This window comes from Pagrus pagrus (genome assembly GCF_965226575.1).
Source record: "Pagrus pagrus genome assembly, chromosome: 14".
Classification (NCBI taxonomy): domain Eukaryota; kingdom Metazoa; phylum Chordata; class Actinopteri; order Spariformes; family Sparidae; genus Pagrus; species Pagrus pagrus.
The window spans coordinates 11,393,278-11,412,254 of NC_140198.1; the positions used below are offsets into that span (position 1 = coordinate 11,393,278).

Here is an 18,977-nt window from a genome sequence, read left to right on the forward strand (position 1 = left end):
ACAAAGGCGACTCCGTCCCTCTGGTTTTTAAAGATTATCATCTGCCCCGTCTACACTGACATGCCAAGCTACATGCATTAAAAAGAGCTATTAATATCAAATGAGAAAAGTTCTAATATTAAATATATTTTATCTCGGCTGTAATAATCTGTAATGCCTCGAGGGCGGTTTGTTGATTAATGAAATTAATGAACTTGGCGACAGGGTGAGCCAGCGCGGGGAGAGAGTCTCATCAGAAAACACGGAGAGGCTTAAAGGTCACCGGTCAGACCGCTGCAAAAGCCATTATACGTCCAGCAGACTCGACGTCCAGCCGTAAAGGATCATTTAACCATCAAACGTTTACCCATCAATTCTCTCTATTATAAAAACATTTGTGCTCGAGTTAATTAAGCGGCGACATCATTAAAGGGGCTCTGTGAAACTTCTGTGTTGTGCCGGAAGCCATTTTTTTAGTTTTCTGTTAGCGACTAGATTTCTAAACTAACGTTAGCTGCTGTCGCTTTCTCTCAGAGGCACTGAGACGAGGCACATCCATTGGACTGTGGCAGAAAATACAACCTCCACAAAGAAATCCACCGTCCAGCAGCATTAAACAACTCAAACAGATGTCCACAGGCTTGTTAAGCCAACCGAGAAAGACGTGGAAGTTCTCATTTTTCTCATCACGTTACAATCCACTAACAAACAACAAAACATACAACAGTCAGTATCATCAAATCGCTAATTGCAGCCCTACTCAAAATGAGTCACAAAATTGTTCACATAATAGATCACAAAGAGATCACGTCCAACAGACAACCATAGGAAAATGGTTGTCTGTTGGACGTGATCTTCTATGACTTTTTCTGTGCGCCTTAAAGATAACCTAAAGATCTCTAAAGTAAAGGGCTGCAAAAGCAGGCAGAAAAAGTCATAGAAGAAATCGCAAGAATGTATTAAAATGTATTAATAAGAGAAAAATGGTGAAATTAACCGTTTTACCTGGTTTGTTTTTGACCTTTGCTTCTTTCTGTACTTTCTTGCACACAGTTTTCCTGTTTGATTAGATATTATTACCAAAAAATAATGTGAGTAATCTGATATTCAAACTGCTGGCTTGTTTACAGTCTGTCTGATCACCTGAACGAGTGAGTGTCTTTCTCAAGGACACAGCTTTTTGAAGCTGACTGAATTGAATGAATTATCATTTAAGAGTTGGCAGCACATTAGAATCAGTTTGGACAACAAGCAATTTAATTTCGAGTTCTTCGTTGGCTCGCAGCGTCCTTGACTGTGAGAGTATTCAAGATTCAAGATTCATTTAATTTTCTCGAGGGAGGTTTGTCTCGGATAAAAGGCTGCCACATAAAAATACATATCATATCATATCATAGTAGGAAAAGCCATCCTTCCTTTCATTATTGTTTTGAGATCTTTTTTTGTTTTTGTTTTTACAATATTGGAGGTTAAGGTTGAGTACGACAGCAAAACATCAGCCTTCACATACATTTTTAATACTCGACAGTGATCATTTTAACCTATACAAGCACGGTACTCTTGTTTATCAGCGTTTAATACGACAATCATCAACTACTTGACAAAAAAAGCTCTTTTTGCGCCTCCAGTCTTGAGAGTCTGCCTTCCTTCCTCCCCCGCCCTGAGTGGCACATGGGTAAGACAACAATCGAAAACCAAAAACAAACCATTCAATCTATTATTCACACCTGTACTTTTTCCCACTGTGACATGTCAAAATGTCTTCTGTGAAAAGCGCCAATTTATCAAATAAGCATGGAAAACATTCTCTGCTTACGTCTTGAAGATTCACAGCTTTTCTCTCTCTCTCTCTCTTTTTTATAAGATTGTAAATTGCATATCTGCAGGGTTCAGACGGCCGGACCAGACAAAACAAGTCATTTGAATACATCACCATGGGAGTCTGGCAACTTTTGACTTGTGGTGTGTGGGCATTGTTTTGTTCTTTTTAAAACTGCTTTCCTACAGAGCAAACAGCAGATAATGAATATATGTGTTGCAGCCATAAAGTCAGACATAAAATTAAAAAAAATCCATTCCCTCTGAGACCAAACAACCGAGCCTCGAGTGTAGATGGAAATGTGTCCTGCTGAAGTGTCTAATCGAGGCACGGAGCCCTCGCCTATTCATCACATGTAGAGAGGCGTTCAAGTCAGGGATCAGCCAGCTACATAAAAATGTAAATGAAATATTCTCTTATCATCTTAAGGCACTTTTGTAATGATGAAATTAATGAGGTGGGTGATAGCATACCTGTTAGGGAAACTTCAACCGATAACGGAAAAGGTCACGGGTTTGATCCCTGCGTGTCCTTGAGCAAAACGTGGAGCTACTCTGTCACTGTACATGGAATATAAATTATTTTAAAGTCAAGCGCTAAAGCAAGGACAAGACAGAAGTGACCATTTGGGCTCCAGAAGATATTTCTTAAACCTTATGTTTTCCCTGTGGTGGAAGAGGTATTCAGTCCCTTTGAGAAAACATAACAACGGTAGAAAATACGACATCGCAGCTCATCAAAAGAGGACTCAAACACAGATACAGAGGCAGCAGGTTGAACGACAAAACAGCAAGCTTTAATGATGAGGTGATATCCAAAATGCAAACACCAGGAGCCGCAAGAGAACAAAGCAGGAACACACGAGGATCTGAGATCAGGCACAGGAAGACAAGAGGTGCAGGAGAAACAGATGAACCAATAAAGAGTGAGAGGAAAACAGGCTTAAATACAGAGGAGTAATTAACTGATGGAGCACAGGTGTACACAGACAGAGAGCGGGAAAAAGACAAAGACAGGAAGTGGAAAGGAAAACAAGAATAAGGACAAAATAAAACAAGGAAAAGAAGCAAGCCAATACTCCAAACCATGACAACTCAGAAGTACTACAGGTAAAATGTCCACTATGACTGATATATTCATATAATGCATTACAAGATAAAGCCTGATGCATAAATAAGGATTCAACTGCTGTAACGTCTCCGACCGGAGCTTGTTTTACATTTCCGTAGTGGTTCACAACCTATTGTAGAGGCCAAGCCCCCGTTCTAAGGGGTCACAAGACAAATCTGAGGGGTCATGAGATGATAAATGAGATAGACAAGAAGAAGTTCTGCTACATGACTTCACTGCATAATCTGGCCTCTTTTAGCCTCGTAAAATGACTTCAAAAAGCCACCATAAGAAGATTACACGGGAAATCTCAACCCAATCGCCAGAATGAATGTTAGCCGAGTATGTTTCTACACAACTACAGATAAGTTTAAACTTAATGTTTCTGTGTGGAGCAACTTTATGTTTGTTTAGGTTGAATTGTATTTTTCTCTCTTGTCATAACGCTGTGCTTATGTTCTGGTTAGCTTTAGGCACTTCGGATGAGGAAAATGTCACGTTTTAGCTTAAAATACCTGTTTTTGGTCGCCACAAAAACACCTGGTGATCGTCCACTTTCCTGTGACAAATAGTCAGCAAACAGCTGGAAATGTCCCCACATTTGGTACAAATGTCAATATATATATATAATAATATATATCCTGGCAACTGGGATGTCTTTTACAATATATCATCTTTTTATAGGCTTAATATATGTTTATATTACTATATACTCGTATATAGTCTAAATCTGACCAGTATCTATTAACTGTAGCTGTTAGATAAACGTACAATACTTCTTACCTCTGAAATAGAGACACTAGCGTGACACCACAGTCCAAGAGAAAATCATGTTTCTTAGACTGACATAAATTTGAATGTGTCTTCTTCCTCCGAAAGCATCTCAGTGCAAAGTTCTCTCTTTTTTTTCGCGGAACAAAGTGAAGTCTCAGAGCAGTGATCTTTGGGGAGCAAGCTACCTCCGAGCGGAGTATCTGAGACGGGGCAGGGGGATGTCAAGGAGACTGTGTACGGGGGGATTTGGGCTCTTGAGGACTGGCTTTCCGGTTGTAACAAGCGCGGCTACAGTAGTGTGGCAACAAAGCACAAACACTCCGCTGTCGACATGCATCGTGTCTCGGATGGAAACACAAACTGTTAAAATGCCAACCTGAGATAACACAAGATTTTCCTCTCAGGTCAGCTGAGGTCTGCACACAGGAGCGCGGCTCCCTCTGAGCTTTTTGCAGGAGGTTCTGTGAGGTTTCGTCCGGTGACGTCAACAAGCTGCATTGTTCAATACTTCCCAGAAACAATGAACAGAACAAGAGGCTTAGTGGACTCTGTGCAGTGCCCATGCTGTTTTTGTTTGTGTGTGAGGAGATTTCATTATAGATCTACCATTTTATATAAAGGTCACTCGGATGCAATGAAGAGAACGACTCATTCAGGTGGTGTGTACGTTGACGACAGCAGTCTTGGATCACTGAGTGCAAGCCCACAAACTGTCGGCCGGTTTGAGAGGCATGGTTAATATTCACATTTCTAATGGTTAAAGTTAAGCAAGACATGTTGACGGATGAGTTGAAGTCTTCAATGTCATTTTTTATCTTCATGGTCTTCGAATGGGCTGCTTACATGACACTGTTTTTTGTATTAAATGGTACATTTTTGTTGCGTTTTGGTTGTCCATTCACGCGACAACTTTTAGGGGGAACTGAAACTCTCACCATCGTCGTGTAAACTGGCATTTCCCGTATTATGTGTATGTGTATTATGTTGTCATCCCAACAGCCACGCGCAAATTCAAGAACAAGGTTGGACTATCAAGCTTTGTTTGTGCTGCTCACTTTACTGAACAAATAAGTCAATACATCTAAGCTTAAAATAGTGATGATTTATCATCAATATGTTGTTTTTTTTCTTTTTATAATTTATGGTTTTATGAATGAATAACTGTAACTGAATATACTGCACCAAAGATATCCTTGAATCTTCCCTTCGTCGAGGGATGATTGTGCTGCTTCCAATAGACGTGTAGGACTTGAAAATGAGTGAAAAATGAGTCCACAGTGACTGAAAATGTGACAGGAGCAAAAAAAAAAAACACAAAAAAAAAACGCCCAGACACTGCTTCTAATTCAGAGGGCTGACACCAGACTTCATTATGTTCGAGCTTTTATGCTGTACATACAGAAAAGAAATACAGAAATGCACAAAGAGAAAGACTAAACTCTGTCTGGTGTGAATAAATACAACCTCCCTCTCCCTTTCTGAGCACATCCAGAGGTGAATGAGTTCCAAACACTTTGTACTTGAACGTCCTCTGCAGCCTCCTCCATAAAAGCGCAGCAAGAGTTGCTGAATTTTTCTTTTCACCGGGCTGGCAATTGCACTGACTTGCAGGAACACAGTGAGGGCTCTGTGCACTAAAAGGAAGAAATACCAGCCAGAGACGAATTACAGGACTTTTAAGTACAAACATCACACATGTAACGACTTCATTTTACTTCAAAACAATCGTTTGTTTTTTTTTAATCATCTCAAACCACGGGATCACATCCATAATAGCCGATTCGACTGGTGAAAATCAAACGTTTCCGATGTAATCGCGGCGGATCAGACTGCTCTGGTGCCTAATTTGGAGACGGGAGATTTAAATCCTGCACGCTATAAGATAACGTGCGAGTCTCCGTAGTGACTTGGCCTATTTTTCAGCGGCGCGGGCTTCTTACAATCACAGAAAAAATTTTTCATGGGAAAGTTAGGATGATAATCGGCCTTCGTATCATGTATTGTGTTTCCAGTTTTAGTGAAGATCAGGCCTTCTCTCAGGAATAATGCTTTTCAGAAATGTCTGGGGGGCTACATGAGGCTAATGTACAATGAGGGGCTGTGACCGTACTGTCATAATAAAGGTGTCTTCTGTGTATTTAGATAGTGTAAGCTTGAATTTTTTACTCCCTCTGCTGTTTTGTAGAAATGCGATTAAATAGCATCAAAAGTCTTTCTCTTTCCCGTGCACACGCTCCGGCAGCTCAGCAGCGAGTGAGACGATGCGTGTTCAGCAGGAGATAGATGCTAATTATGCTAATGTATCCCAATTAAGGATGGTCTCTATAGAGACAAAACTTCAAAGGTTTTGTCGGAGCACGCTGTCATATTGGTTAGAGACGCCGCCCGGAGGAGAACGTGCTCTCGGGGCACAGACTCTAAGTCAAATAGCAGGTGGGTGAAATGATAGAAGCCAGAAAAATGCATAAACAGGAGCCAAATGAATAAACATCACACGCGCTGCGACCCCGCGAAACTCGTTCCAACGACACGGCACCCGATCGATTCGAAGGCTACAGTGTACTCTCGCACCTGGCCTGAGGAAACAGACGATATCCAATCAATAAAGAGGACAAATCTGAATGGATAACGTGAACACACGAGCGCACACATGCAAACAGACACTCATTATGAATCAGTAATACGTCTCCGAGGAGACACTAAACATCTGGATAAGATTTGCTAATCAGCTCGTACTGAGAGATGAAGATGTTGCAAGAGAGGAGATTATTAATGATGGGACCCGCCTCTCAACACACACACACACACACACACACACACACACACAGACAGAGTATACTTAGCACACCTCTAAACAGTTGTTTACATCACAAGACAAGGTTCATTACTCTAATGTATCCCCAGCTCTCAGTCTCCTGGGCATGCTTTATGTTCCTGCATATGTAGACAGCTGTGTGTGTGTGTGTGTGTGTGTGTGTGTGTGTGTGTGTCTGTGAGTAAATGTGCTGTGTTGCTGCAGGTTAGCATGTCATGTTGATGGATGACTTGAAATTCACGTCTTCTCCAATTTATTAATTTGATTTTCGTGGTTTTCCTGAACCACATTTCATCCGAATCATTTTTTGTGAGCTCTCCTACAGCGACGCGAATACTGACCTTTGGTTCATTCACACGACAACGGCATTTTGGGAAACTGAAAGCGCAAACTTTTGAAAGCGGGTTTCCAGAGGTCAATCTTTTGAAAATGCCACCCTTACCGTCAGTTTTTTTTAAAACGCAAAGGACGAACTTTTCTGTTTTTAGCAAAACTGTTGTCATGTAAGCCTAACTGTGTGATTCCACCGGGCACGTGTTACCTGGCATGTGCGACACTGTTTTGTTCTGTCCACCAAGCAGCTTCGTTTCCCACTGCGAGCGTTTTAGGGCCGCAGCGTCACGCCGGCCTGATGTTGCTCAGATTGGGTTTATTTTGTAATTTCTCCTTGATTTTTGTGCTTCTACTGCGTAGAGTAGGCTACGTAATGAAATTGTTTCGTCATTTGTCTGTTTTAAGTGTGTTTATATTGTTAATATTTCTGACAACATAGTTGTACTTTGTATCCCAAGTCTGCACGGGGTGTTTTATTTTTTGAAAAAGACCCGATGCACTTTGCTGTTCCACTGTTCTGACTTTCAGCCCGGCTCGATCTGCTCTGCGCAGATTGACGTGTCTGCGGTCCGCTTCCGTCAAAAACAGACTCGCTTCTGGGACGCTGCTAAAACGTGGAAACACAAGCATCATCTAGAACGGCCGGGATCAGCTCCAGTGGCAATATCGCCACTGTAACACAACTGAGAAGGGCCCGATGGAGGTTGAAGAAGCGCCATTAATCGGCTGCTGATCGTTATCGGCCGATATTCATTCTGTAAATAGTTTGGTTTCTATTAAGGACCAACAGACGAGACCTTTTTTTTTCTACACAGCGCTAAAATGCCGTAAGGTACTGCAGGGGTTGAGACTAAGTGTCCTGTCGCCTCCCAGTCAGGAGTGGAAAAAATATTAATACTGAAATTTTCCCACGTAAAATGTCCATCTAGCTCCTCAGCCGCAAACGACTTACTGGCAGCACCTGCTGTTACAACAGAATAATCCCAAGAGGAAGGTGTTGAGAGGAAAAATCAAAGAAACCAGAGTTGAGCAGACGGATAAGAAGGATTTTTCTACTTGAGTGAGCAGATGGGGAGATTTTGGAGAGCTATATCATTCAGTGGGGAGTAAGGAGTGCGACCGTTTGATGTCCAGAACATGTCGTTTTATCAGCATTTTTTTTCCTACATATAGATGGAGAAGACGATCAATGATACTAATAGCAAATAAAAGAAGTGACACTGCTGCTGTCTGGACCGCGAACACAGCATGAGTGACACAGGGATAGGGGGATCGATAGCGAGGACAAATGTTAAAGTGAGAGGAAACAACAGAGGAGTGAGAAGTGGAGGGTCAGACTGGCCATCCGCAGTCTGTCTGTCTCCTAATTGCTCCCAGGGCTCGGCTTGTCAGAGCAACAGCAGCAAAGTGAGGAAGGACTCCGGCTGAGGACACTCACTCACTTTCTGCCTTCACTTTTTATCGTTTTGGAGACATCAAAGCGTGGCTTTTTCTCTGGGCTCCACTTCTATTGATGCAGAATGAACAGATATTTACTGGCCACATGAGATGCAGCTGCAGGAGGTTGTTTCTTTGAGTCTTATCAGTCTTAAATTGATCACATCTGCACAGGGCTTTAATTAAAAGATTACATTTCAGGGATGAAACTAAAGGTAACAACAGGTCCTCTGAATTAAAACCGTTGCTGCAAAATAAAACATTTTCCATCAGTGCCATGGTTAAAGTTTAGTTTGGCTACGGATAATGAATCATGGTTTTAACCTCACCTGACCGGTTTTCATTTATTCGTCTTCTATCATTTTGTGATCTAATAAAAACCTGATTGGCTCCAGGTTTGCTGTTAGTGGTGCTTTTAAAAGAAAAACTGGAAAGAGAGCACGCGCGACTCAGATTAGCAGCAGTCTGCATTAATCACAAAAAATCATTTAAATATTTAAAAGAAAATCCCCTATCTTGCAATTTTTTAAAAAAACCTTTGAATATTGCTTGATCAGCACCAGACACTAATTACTTTTTCCTCGGGTGATGGCCTAATTTTCCACCAAATTTTCCTGAAATATGCTTAAAAGTTTCCGAAATATCCGGCTGGCTGTGAAAACAAAAGACACGGATGATAATTATGTTCACAGGCAGTTTCCAACCAAAAGAAGAAGAAGAAGGTGTGATTTGATTAGATCCCCTCACTACAAGAGCTGATGGGCTGTTACCACTCCTGCTCTGAGATGAGGTTTTTAAAGCAAAAAGAAAACTAACTGAAACAAATCAGCCTGCATTTTATTATGTATGCCAAGAGATTTAATGCTGTCAGACTGTTTTGCCATCAATCAGGCTCAGAAATGCTTTATAGCCTTGGCAAACGCCTGACAACTGACTTATTGAGTCCAACAATAGAGTTTGGATGCAGCCGCCACTGTGTCATCATATAAAAACACACAGGATTGTCAGTCTTTGACTTTCTGTAATCACAATTTATGTTTTTTTCTTTTCCTAAAAGGAACAGTCCACCCAAAACTAAAAATTCACTCATTATCCACTCATGCTGATGGAAAGTTAGGTGAAGTTTTGTAGTCAACAAAACATTTCTGGAGCTTCACAGGAGAAGTGTTGCAGTACTTTCAGACCTTGTCTACGAATACACAGGTATTTTTAAAAAATTCATTTTTTTTTGCAACCGTAGCGCACACCCTGTCTGAACAAGTGAGTAAATAACAATGTTCGAAACCAATTTTGGTTCTTGCGGCTTTGCAGAGACATGGATTACACCGGACGAGCTGTTTAGAGCCAGTTCATGTTTAATTTTGGTTGTTTTGTTGCTTTTTTAAAACAAGTTCCCATCTACCTCAGTTTTTTAGGCGAATGATGCAACACTGTTGTGCTGTGAAGAAATGTTTTGTGGACTAAGAAACATCACCTGACTCTCCGTCAGCATGGTGGTGAACAGATGATGACAGAATTTACTTTAAACTTTGCGCCGAAGCAGATTTGTGCCAAACATACTTTATTCAAGCCTCCCTCATATGCTGAATGGGTAAGAGATGATTTATGTTTATGTCTTCACATCTGCTGATATTGATAGACAGACAGTGATTGAATGCTGCCGTCCTTTGAGGTGCTGCCTGATACGGGATCTGAAAAAAGTGGTAGAGCAGAACGGGAGCCATCTGGACTCATTACAGGTATCACTCACACAGCAGCGACGTCTGTCTCCGTTGTGTCTGATAGACAGTATCAGGTCCTGAAGATTGCGTGTCTGTCTGTATGTCCAGCCTGTCTCGTTGTCTGTCTGTGTGTCTCGTATGGCAGCTGACACAGGGGGACCTCTTTGCAGTGACAAATGACTCAGAATCGAGTCGGCACCGAGGCTTTTGGGACAGCGGACTGACCTAACCAGGATTGTGTTTGCGGTTCAGTGGAGCGTGAAGACACACGTACGGGACCATCCAGCTGTACGCTGGTTTTGATTTTTTCGATATTCAGCCTGTTAACAGCATCCTCTCCATCTCTGTTTCACGCTGATAACTGATTATCTCGCCCATACGAAGCCAATAACAACCGTCATATAAGGATGAGGCCAAAACTGAACTGATTGATAATTTAACTACGACATCAAGTGTAAGTGTGTGTACTTCAAGTGTGTGTTTGTGCGCACGCCAAAGCTCTAGGATCTGGGGATCACATCTGGCTCGTTCATTTTATCAGAGGCCAATTTTTGAACAATGAGATGTCTGTGACTATCGGCCAATAGGAGCTGGCACGGCTCTAACAGGAACTGTGAGTGTGTGTTAGAAGTGTTGTAAAACGCTTCCCAGAGCCGAGTTAGATGAGAGAGTGCGAACGTGCTGCCGCCGATTGTTGGCCTGTTACGACACGATGGAGAGAAAGAGAAGAAGAAGGAGAAGAGGGCGGCAAAATAAAAGCCTGTGAGCTGGACAGATGATGAGAGGAAGAGAAGGCAGGGGAGGGAAGGAATACGTGTCTATAGATGATAAGTACCCAGTACGGTTGCCAGGTTGAATCCGTGAACAGGTTAAAAAAAAAAAACCTTGGTTACCAATTACTTTCGAGTTGCCTTTGGGCAAAACCACAGCTGCTGAGCTGCAGATAATAATACTGCAAGACGATTACTGCATTCAAGTCAGCTCAGGACTTTAAAATGTGTTCAATATATGAAAAAAAGTATAGCCCACAGGCATGTACACCTTAGGTTGAACGTCCATAAATGTAGTCACGTAAATGCATCTTCTATAGTGTATTACTGAGGGATCCGACAGAAGTTCATAGAGGTGTAAATACTTTTCACACTCCCGTAAGGAAAACGCAGTTTCTTGTAGGTGTAGTTTATTTGGGGTTTTTTTTTTGATGAACATTTTCTGACTGAGTCCTCTGAGGTCTTTTGATTGCAGCTCATATCCACTGTTATGTGAGTGTATGAGGATAACCTCGAGCAAAAGGCGTAAAAGGTCTCGATTTTGTCTATATTTTGCGTCTGGTGGCAAAAGAAACTTCAGTAACTTCTGGATGGATTGCCATGGAGTTTCTTACAGACATTTATGGTCCCCAGGGGGATGAATCTTAATGACTTTGGTGATCCTCTGACTATTTGCCCATTTTCTACCATTATTGAACGGGTCCCGTTCTTGTTCAAGCACCTAATTTTTAACCTTTTGGAGCATTTCTGTCAAAAATAAATTGGGTTAGAACCTAAAAAGTTGATTTCTCAGTTGGGACCAAAAAGTCATCATGTTATCTCTAATTCTAATTTCCCTATCTTTTCTCTAATTAGTTAGTGATAGCAAGTGAACTCACGACTCTTCTCTCTTCTGGCGCCTCAGCGGTGGAACGAAGTCCCGACCAATGTCAGGACAGCAGAGTCACTTGCTATCTTCCGCAAAAGACTCAAGACTCACTTGTTCAGACTTCACTTGTATGTTCTTACCCTTAGCACTTAAATCATAGCACTTAGGTACTTAAGGTATCCTTGATAAATAGCAGCTACTACGCTCAGATGAGGGCTTGAAAATTGTTTCTATTCTTGCTTTTCATTCTTACTTTATCAACAGTGATATGTTGTGGTTTCTTTCTTGTGACAAATGTACTTATTGTAAGTCACTTTGGACAAAAGCGTCTGCTAAATGCCCTGAATGTAAATGTAAATGTAACTCACTAAACTAACCTGCTATTAATCAGCATGTTAGCATTGCTATTATTAGTTAGCATGCTGACATTATCATATAGCTCAAAGTATAACCTCACAAAGTCTGGAACAAGCCTCTGAAGTAAAGTAATTTTGAATTTTATATTTGATTATTAATTAAATGAAAATCTAATTAAAATCAATTGTGAAAAATGTGTAAATTGGGTGCTTAAAGGTGCAATTTGTACTCCTTTGCTACCCTGGTGCAAAGTTGACTAGTTAACGGCAGCTACAGATAGCAGTTACTCTGGTGATATGCTGCCCCCTGTTGGTTTTAAGTATGAATTCTATACTTGTCTGATTCTTACATATCGCACCTTTACAGTAGCATTTGAAGCACAAACAGTCAGTAATTTGACTGTTAATGTGTTAATGTTACTTCACTAGAGGGACTTTGTTGGTTAATCAGCAGCTTATTCATATTTTATTCATACTTCCCTTTCTTTTGTTGGACCCATATTCTGACCTGACTTTATCATAAGAGCCACTTGATTAGCGTAAACTTAGCGAGTCTTCTTCAACCTCAAACTGTTTTTCCAAAATATGGGACAACCCCGATTCCCAAAGCTGAGGGAGACTGTGTGAAATGTAAACAAAAACAAAATGCAATTCTTCAATGATTTTCAAATCCATTTCAACTGCTAAAACTTAAATACACACTAATTATGAACTTGATGGCTGTAACACAAAAAACTGAGAAAAGCCACAGTGTCCCAGTTATTTTTTTTTTTTGGAATTGAGCTTTCTATGAAAGTCAGTAAAAAACAAAAACAATCAGAATGAAACAAACAGTAGTTTAAAAAGTATAGATTTTTTTAAAAAAAGCCTATGACCACGGCCGAGTCGATGCTCACTTACAAACACATTATCATCTCTGTTTTCATGACACCTGCTGTAGTCTAAGTGCAGCAGAGGAGTTTGGATGCTGCTGCTCCCACATCAGCAAAACAAAGCATCCGCGCTCTCCTTTCCTTCCCTCTGATGTTCTCCCGCCTTCAGCAGCACACAAAGTTCAGAGCATAATACTAGTGCTGAAGGTAAATCGATTGTTCCCCACACTGCTCACTTGAATGTCTGTGTGTGTGTGTGTGTGTGTGTGTGTGTGTGTGTGTGTGTGTGTGTGTGTGTGTGTCTGTGTGTGTGCATCAGTGTGGGTGTTTAACAGAGAGCAGACGACGGCCATGAACACTCCCTACAATCAGCCTACTATTAGTCATCCGTACAAAACAAGGAAGAACAATACGTGGAACAGGAGGCTGTGCAAGGTTTTCGAATCACAGCAGTAATTACCTCCAACCTGACAAACAGAGGAGGCCTTCTGTGGAGGCGGCAGATTGCAGCAAAGCTTTTATCAGACGGGGAAGTGAAGGTAATAATGGGATAATTGTTTTGGACGATGGCTGCCTCTCCCGTTGTTACCTGCACAGGCCTGCTAACTTCTGCTGGCACCAAGCGGGTTCGGCTTGGCAGCCACGGCGCTGTCATGTAGTCAGCGTGTGTGTGTGTGTGCATGATGAGGTTTGTGTTGGCATTTTGTCCGCGAGTGTGAGAGTGTCCCTCCTGCAGGAGTGGGCGTGTGCACGTGGGTTTGGAGTGCGCGTGTGGGGCGAGAGGCGGCCAAGTACACCATGTTTTCTGGATGGCGAGCGTGCCAGAAACCGAGCAGGACAACACAAATTAAATTTCCTTTTCATCAATCTCCACACCTGCATCTCTCAATCCCGGCCCTACTGCGCCCAGACTTATCCATTTCCTTTTCATACTAGTCCTTCCTCTTCCACGTCTTCATTTCAAAGATGCTCTTTCTGCCGTTTCTTTTGATTACGAGGTCTGCAGTTGAGCGTGGTGGTAAAAATGGAAGAGGAAGAGAACAGATTGTGTGCAGCAAAGGCCACGAGCTGAATTTAAATCTAAAACATTGCACAAACATTACCTTTCATTTCACCCTACTGCTGATATTCTGTTTTCATATTTAGATATCTGAATCAGAGCTGTTACAATTAGTCAAGAAAAAGGGACAGTGTGACACAAGCTTTCCGAGCCGGAGCCAAAGTGCTTTTGTTGCCTAAACCGAGCCACAGACAGACTCACTACGCCCACCATCCGCCCTGACCAGCTCCCCGTGACAGTGGTGCAGTAGATGAATGTGGTGCTTCCTTCAGAACAAAAACACTGCCTCTGAACATGTTCGGTGAGCAATAACCATTGCCACTACAACATAACTAAAAAAGCATATTAGTTGTGTTTAAATGACAGCATTGTTAGATTTTAAGCCACACAGAGGTCACAAGGAAGCAGTCAAGGTGGGTAGTGATCGTTCAAAGGGAAGGAAATCATGATTTACCCGTTACAAGTTGATATTGTAGGACAAAACAAACTAAATATGATACAACTGAAATTTGACTTTGCAGATGTATTTTTTCATTCTGTGGGGATTACAAGTTGTTTTTTTAAGATTTGGGTCCAATAAATCAGACACCAGGACATTTTCCAGTTAAAAAATAACCTTGTAAAAACATAACATTAAAAGTCAATACAACAGCAGCATTGTTAACAGTAAACCTGACAGTACAGTACAAAGGGACCAATGAAAAAAACATTAACAGAAGGAAAACAAAATCAATAAAGCTGGGATGAGAAAAACATTTAACATCACATGAAGTATTGTGTGGTGTGGACAAGCCTGATATTATGTTATACTTAAAATCAACTGTCACCAGTGACTAATTCATCTTAGCTTAATGTATGTATTAATGTATCCTTAATTCAAGGTTATACCAGCTACATGAGAGGTTTTGCAAACATTATATACGTCAACAGTCTCGCCGAGGCCTGTGAAATTCAGGAGCTTTCATTCTGACTTTACTTTGGCGAGTTAATGAGGGGGGAAACGTGCGCTCCTCGGCTTGTTCATGGAACAAAACAACGACTGCTGCTCAGGTCTGCTGGGAGTAATCATAAAGACAGAGAGAGAGAGAGGGAGGGGAGGAGGAAGGAGGGAACCGGGACACGGGAAGCGATGACACATTAACCTGGTCTGAAGGGAGGAATCTTTGGGAAATAGAGAGGGATGAAAGAAGGGATGAGAGAGGCAGGGAGAGATGACAGGAAGGTGGGAGCTCTCATGAGAAGCCATCATCGTATATGCCCTACTTACACCACATTATAACTGTATTTCATATTCTGTATGCTTTATTTTTAGGATGTGATATTGGATTTTTTGTGGATATGCAAAACGCAGATATCTTCCAACTCATTTTGCCGTGGCCGATAGCGATATGTGCACAGATTTTCAGTATTTCCATGTAAGTGAATCAACATCAAGTCTCTCCTGAAGTCAGTTTAACAAAATTATTGTTCCTACATGCAGACATACAATGTTCATATTCTATATCCCTAATGCATTGTGGATGTTAACATGTCTCCAAAGAGAATCGCCCATTTTTCCTTTTCCCCATTTGCTCCCTTTCTTTCTGCTCTCTCCTTGCAGAAGGATCATTCTGTGTTCACAGTAACCGCCGTCAAGGGCATGTGTGTCGGATTAAAAAGCTGCAACTAAATTCCTGTCTTTTACAAAACAAGCTGCGCAGCGTTTCAAAATAAAACAGCTCGAATCAAAAAGGAAAAAAGCAATGCAGTAAGCAAAATCGTGCAGGAGAGGAAGGAAGGGAAGGAGAGAGAGGTGGAGAAAAGGATGGAGAGCTGGTAAGCAGGAGCAAGGCGGTAAGGGAGGGCAGATTAGAGAGCATTTTACACTCTGAGCTCTTCATCCATCAACACAATCTGCAAAGCTTTGAAGAGAGAAGAGATATGCAAGCTTTTCATCCAGAAATGTTTGCTCTGTACTGCACAGCACTCTGCGTGTGTGTGCATGTGTGTGTGTGTGCCTGCAGAATCAGCTCTGTCAGTCAAGCAAAGCAAGCGGTTCAGTCAAGCACCCAAAACCAACCGACATCGCACAAAATCGCACAGACTGAAATGCATTTCTTCCTAACAAAAGCTGACATGGTGTGGCGAGCCGGAGATGACAGGAAAGTCAACTGCGGCAACATTTTGGGCCAACTCTGATGAGCAGCAATCTCCAACCAGTTAGCTCAGCATAATGTGTACGTTTTTTTAGGCTGTGTCCTGATATGTTTTCCCTCCTGCAAGTCTCCAGAACACGTCAAGTGTTTCCTCACTGATTTAACATCGCAATCCTACTGTATAACACTGTTACACAGGCTGCCTGTCTATCAAACTACATACCTGCCTACCTGCATGCACACTGCTCTTTGCACTGTGCACTCACTGTGTATGAGTCTTTCACAGGGCCGGGGGTGTATTGCTAAAGCTATTAGCGAGCTAGTCGCACAAGAGAGAAATTCAAAGAAAGTGCAGCCAAAACTTCCTTCTACTAACGTGCTAGCATAACAGCAGTGATTATAGCCATGCTCATTGTTCACGTTCATTATGATAAAATTACGTGTTTTCTTACATGTGATTGAGACATGAGGTAGTTGGATACAGTTAGCGATGACAACATATGCTGCGCTCACAGTACACAGCCGCAGAGCCTGTTGTTCAGCAGCTTGCAAACTCAGTAGCACAAAGCACACAGCCCTCTGAACCATAGAGCAAGTAAGCAGAAGCAGTAGAGACAGACTGTCGTTCAGCTGCTAACCAAGTACCACAAAGCACACAGCCCAAGAGCCAAAGAACAGAGAAACTGCTGTAGGAACAGCCTCCTTCAGCAACTAACCTTAGCACAAAGCACACAGCCCCTGTGCCAAGCTAACCCAATTAGCACAAAACACACACCTACAGCAGTAAGGAGTTACACTGTCATTCCAGACCTAGCCTAAAGTCAGAGGTTTGGCTATGTTATTCTAGTAACAACAAAAGTAGCATTTCCTATAAAGCCTATTCAAAATCAATAAAATGTAAACACTTAACTTCTCTGTTCGCTCCACATTCAAATGCAGATTTCTCATTAGTGCTAACTCTGTAAAGGCGATATGATAATATTCACCAAAAGAGGAAATTATTTAGAGATTTTACTGTACAATTATACAAACGGTACTATAGTTAGATAAGGACTTTGTGCGTACCGTATCATGATTTTGTATTGTGATTTAAGACAAAATTAAATCACACACCGTGGCAGAAGAGGCAGGAAAAGGAGTGGGGTCCTTGTGATTTTAGACTCAGCTCAAATAAGGCTGACGGACGTCCTACTCAGGTTTTTTTCCCCCATATTCCTTAGATTCCTAAAATGTTTGTACACCATGTCTGCATTTCAAAGACACCGAGCTCGTCACATTGCTTTTGAGGCCCGAGTGATGCAGCTTTCCACTTAACCTTTGTGACATGCTCTGGCACAGCTTCAGTGTAGCGGTGTGTGAATATGTGCGCGTGTGTGTAAACACAGTGTGTCATCCAGACAGATTTCACAGCCGCTTTTGGTGTCTGATATCTTATTCTGTTCTCCTTCCCTTTGAAGGATCTTTCCAGCCAGTGCTTCACTTCTCATTTACACACACGAACACACCTCTGCTTTAGCACTCTCTCTCGCTCTCTTGGTTGCCATGGACGGAGGTTTTTCTTTGCTGCCATGATGTGACTTGTCTTTGGTCTCCTCTAACACACAGCACCTGGATGATGTCGATGTTTTTGGAAAGGTAACTCGGTGATTCACACACTCAGCTGAAGTCCTACTGTTTGCCAGGGAGGATTAGTGGTGGAAGGAAAATTCAGTACTATAAAAAATACTCCAAGTCCAAGTCCTGCATTCACACTTGAGTAAGCAGACCAAGACTGGTAAGGATCCGGGACAGCTTGGTCCAATCAGTCGTAATGTGTCGTAATAGTGTCCCCGCCTTTAGACAGAGGTTGCAAAAGTACACACATTCTTTACACAAGTAGAAGTACAGATACTTATGTGTACAAAAACGTATTGATTGAAATATACTCTGAGTATAAACGTAAAAAGTACTGAAGGACATTTCTACTGGCCATTTCTGTGCAAAGCTAACTGAACCTCCCGTCTAAGACTGTTATCTACTTGCATGCATGTGTGTTAGATGTGGAAAAGAAACCCAGACAGAGCTTGAAGTTCATGTCTGGTTGAGATGATCATACTATGACTAATTCTTCCATTTGTTTGTCTACATCTCTGCTTGCACCACTACCTCCTGAGTAATTACATAGCAAACCTTCCGAGTCAATTGTAGGTGCATTTCTAAACCAGACTGGCAGCTCAACCTGGTCAAACTGATTTAATTTTGGTAAGCCGAGTGGAAATGTTAGATGAATAAATATCCTGCTTCTAATTGGAGCCAAGTATAACCTCAGCCCACGCACAGGAAATGTTCTGCCTGGAAAGCTGTCGTACTTTCAAACTACAGATCAAGTACAGAATGAGTCATTCTTGAGGAAAACAATGATCCAACAGAGGTCAGGTTATCAGCCGATAGCAAGTGCCAATCCAGTACTAGTGCTGGAGAGAGTGCTGGACAAATTCTTACCTTAAGTCTCTCAGACACCCCGTCAGTAAAGCTGATGGTGAACTCCTCCACCTTGGGAACCTTCAGCCTCTTCTTCTCTGTCTGGTACTCTGTGCGAGTTTTCACCACCACCTGGAGGAGAGAGAAACAGTTAAATCAGAGAAATCCTCAGGGGATATGACGGCGATGAAGGGTAGATGGATGTTGTTTTTTTTTTTTAAATGTCACCCTTTACTCTTAATACACCTCACAACAACGGACAGTTATGTTAAGGATCTAGAAAACAAGATGTAGACGCATGTAAATGATAAAACGCCTGTGAGAAGATGGCTGCCCTCAAGACACACACACACAAAAACAAATCAAACCTGAAGACGAGAAAGCTGAGCAAACAGGGCCAGTGCAAGTACTGTCTATAATGATGAAACCAAGCTTGTTCTTTATTTGATCAAAATACATGGGTTTTAT

The 18,977-nt window shown here is 41.8% G+C and overlaps 1 protein-coding gene across 1 annotated transcript in view; it reads right to left on the reverse strand.

Moving 5' to 3' along the window:
* Positions 1 to 18,977, reverse strand: part of nsg2 (neuronal vesicle trafficking associated 2) — a 44,199-nt gene that overhangs the window by 11,176 nt on the left and 14,046 nt on the right. The window contains exon 3 of the mRNA XM_084373186.1: positions 18,531 to 18,641. Coding sequence (XP_084229312.1) covers positions 18,531 to 18,641 — 111 coding nt within the window. The remainder of the gene's footprint in view (positions 1 to 18,530; positions 18,642 to 18,977) is intronic.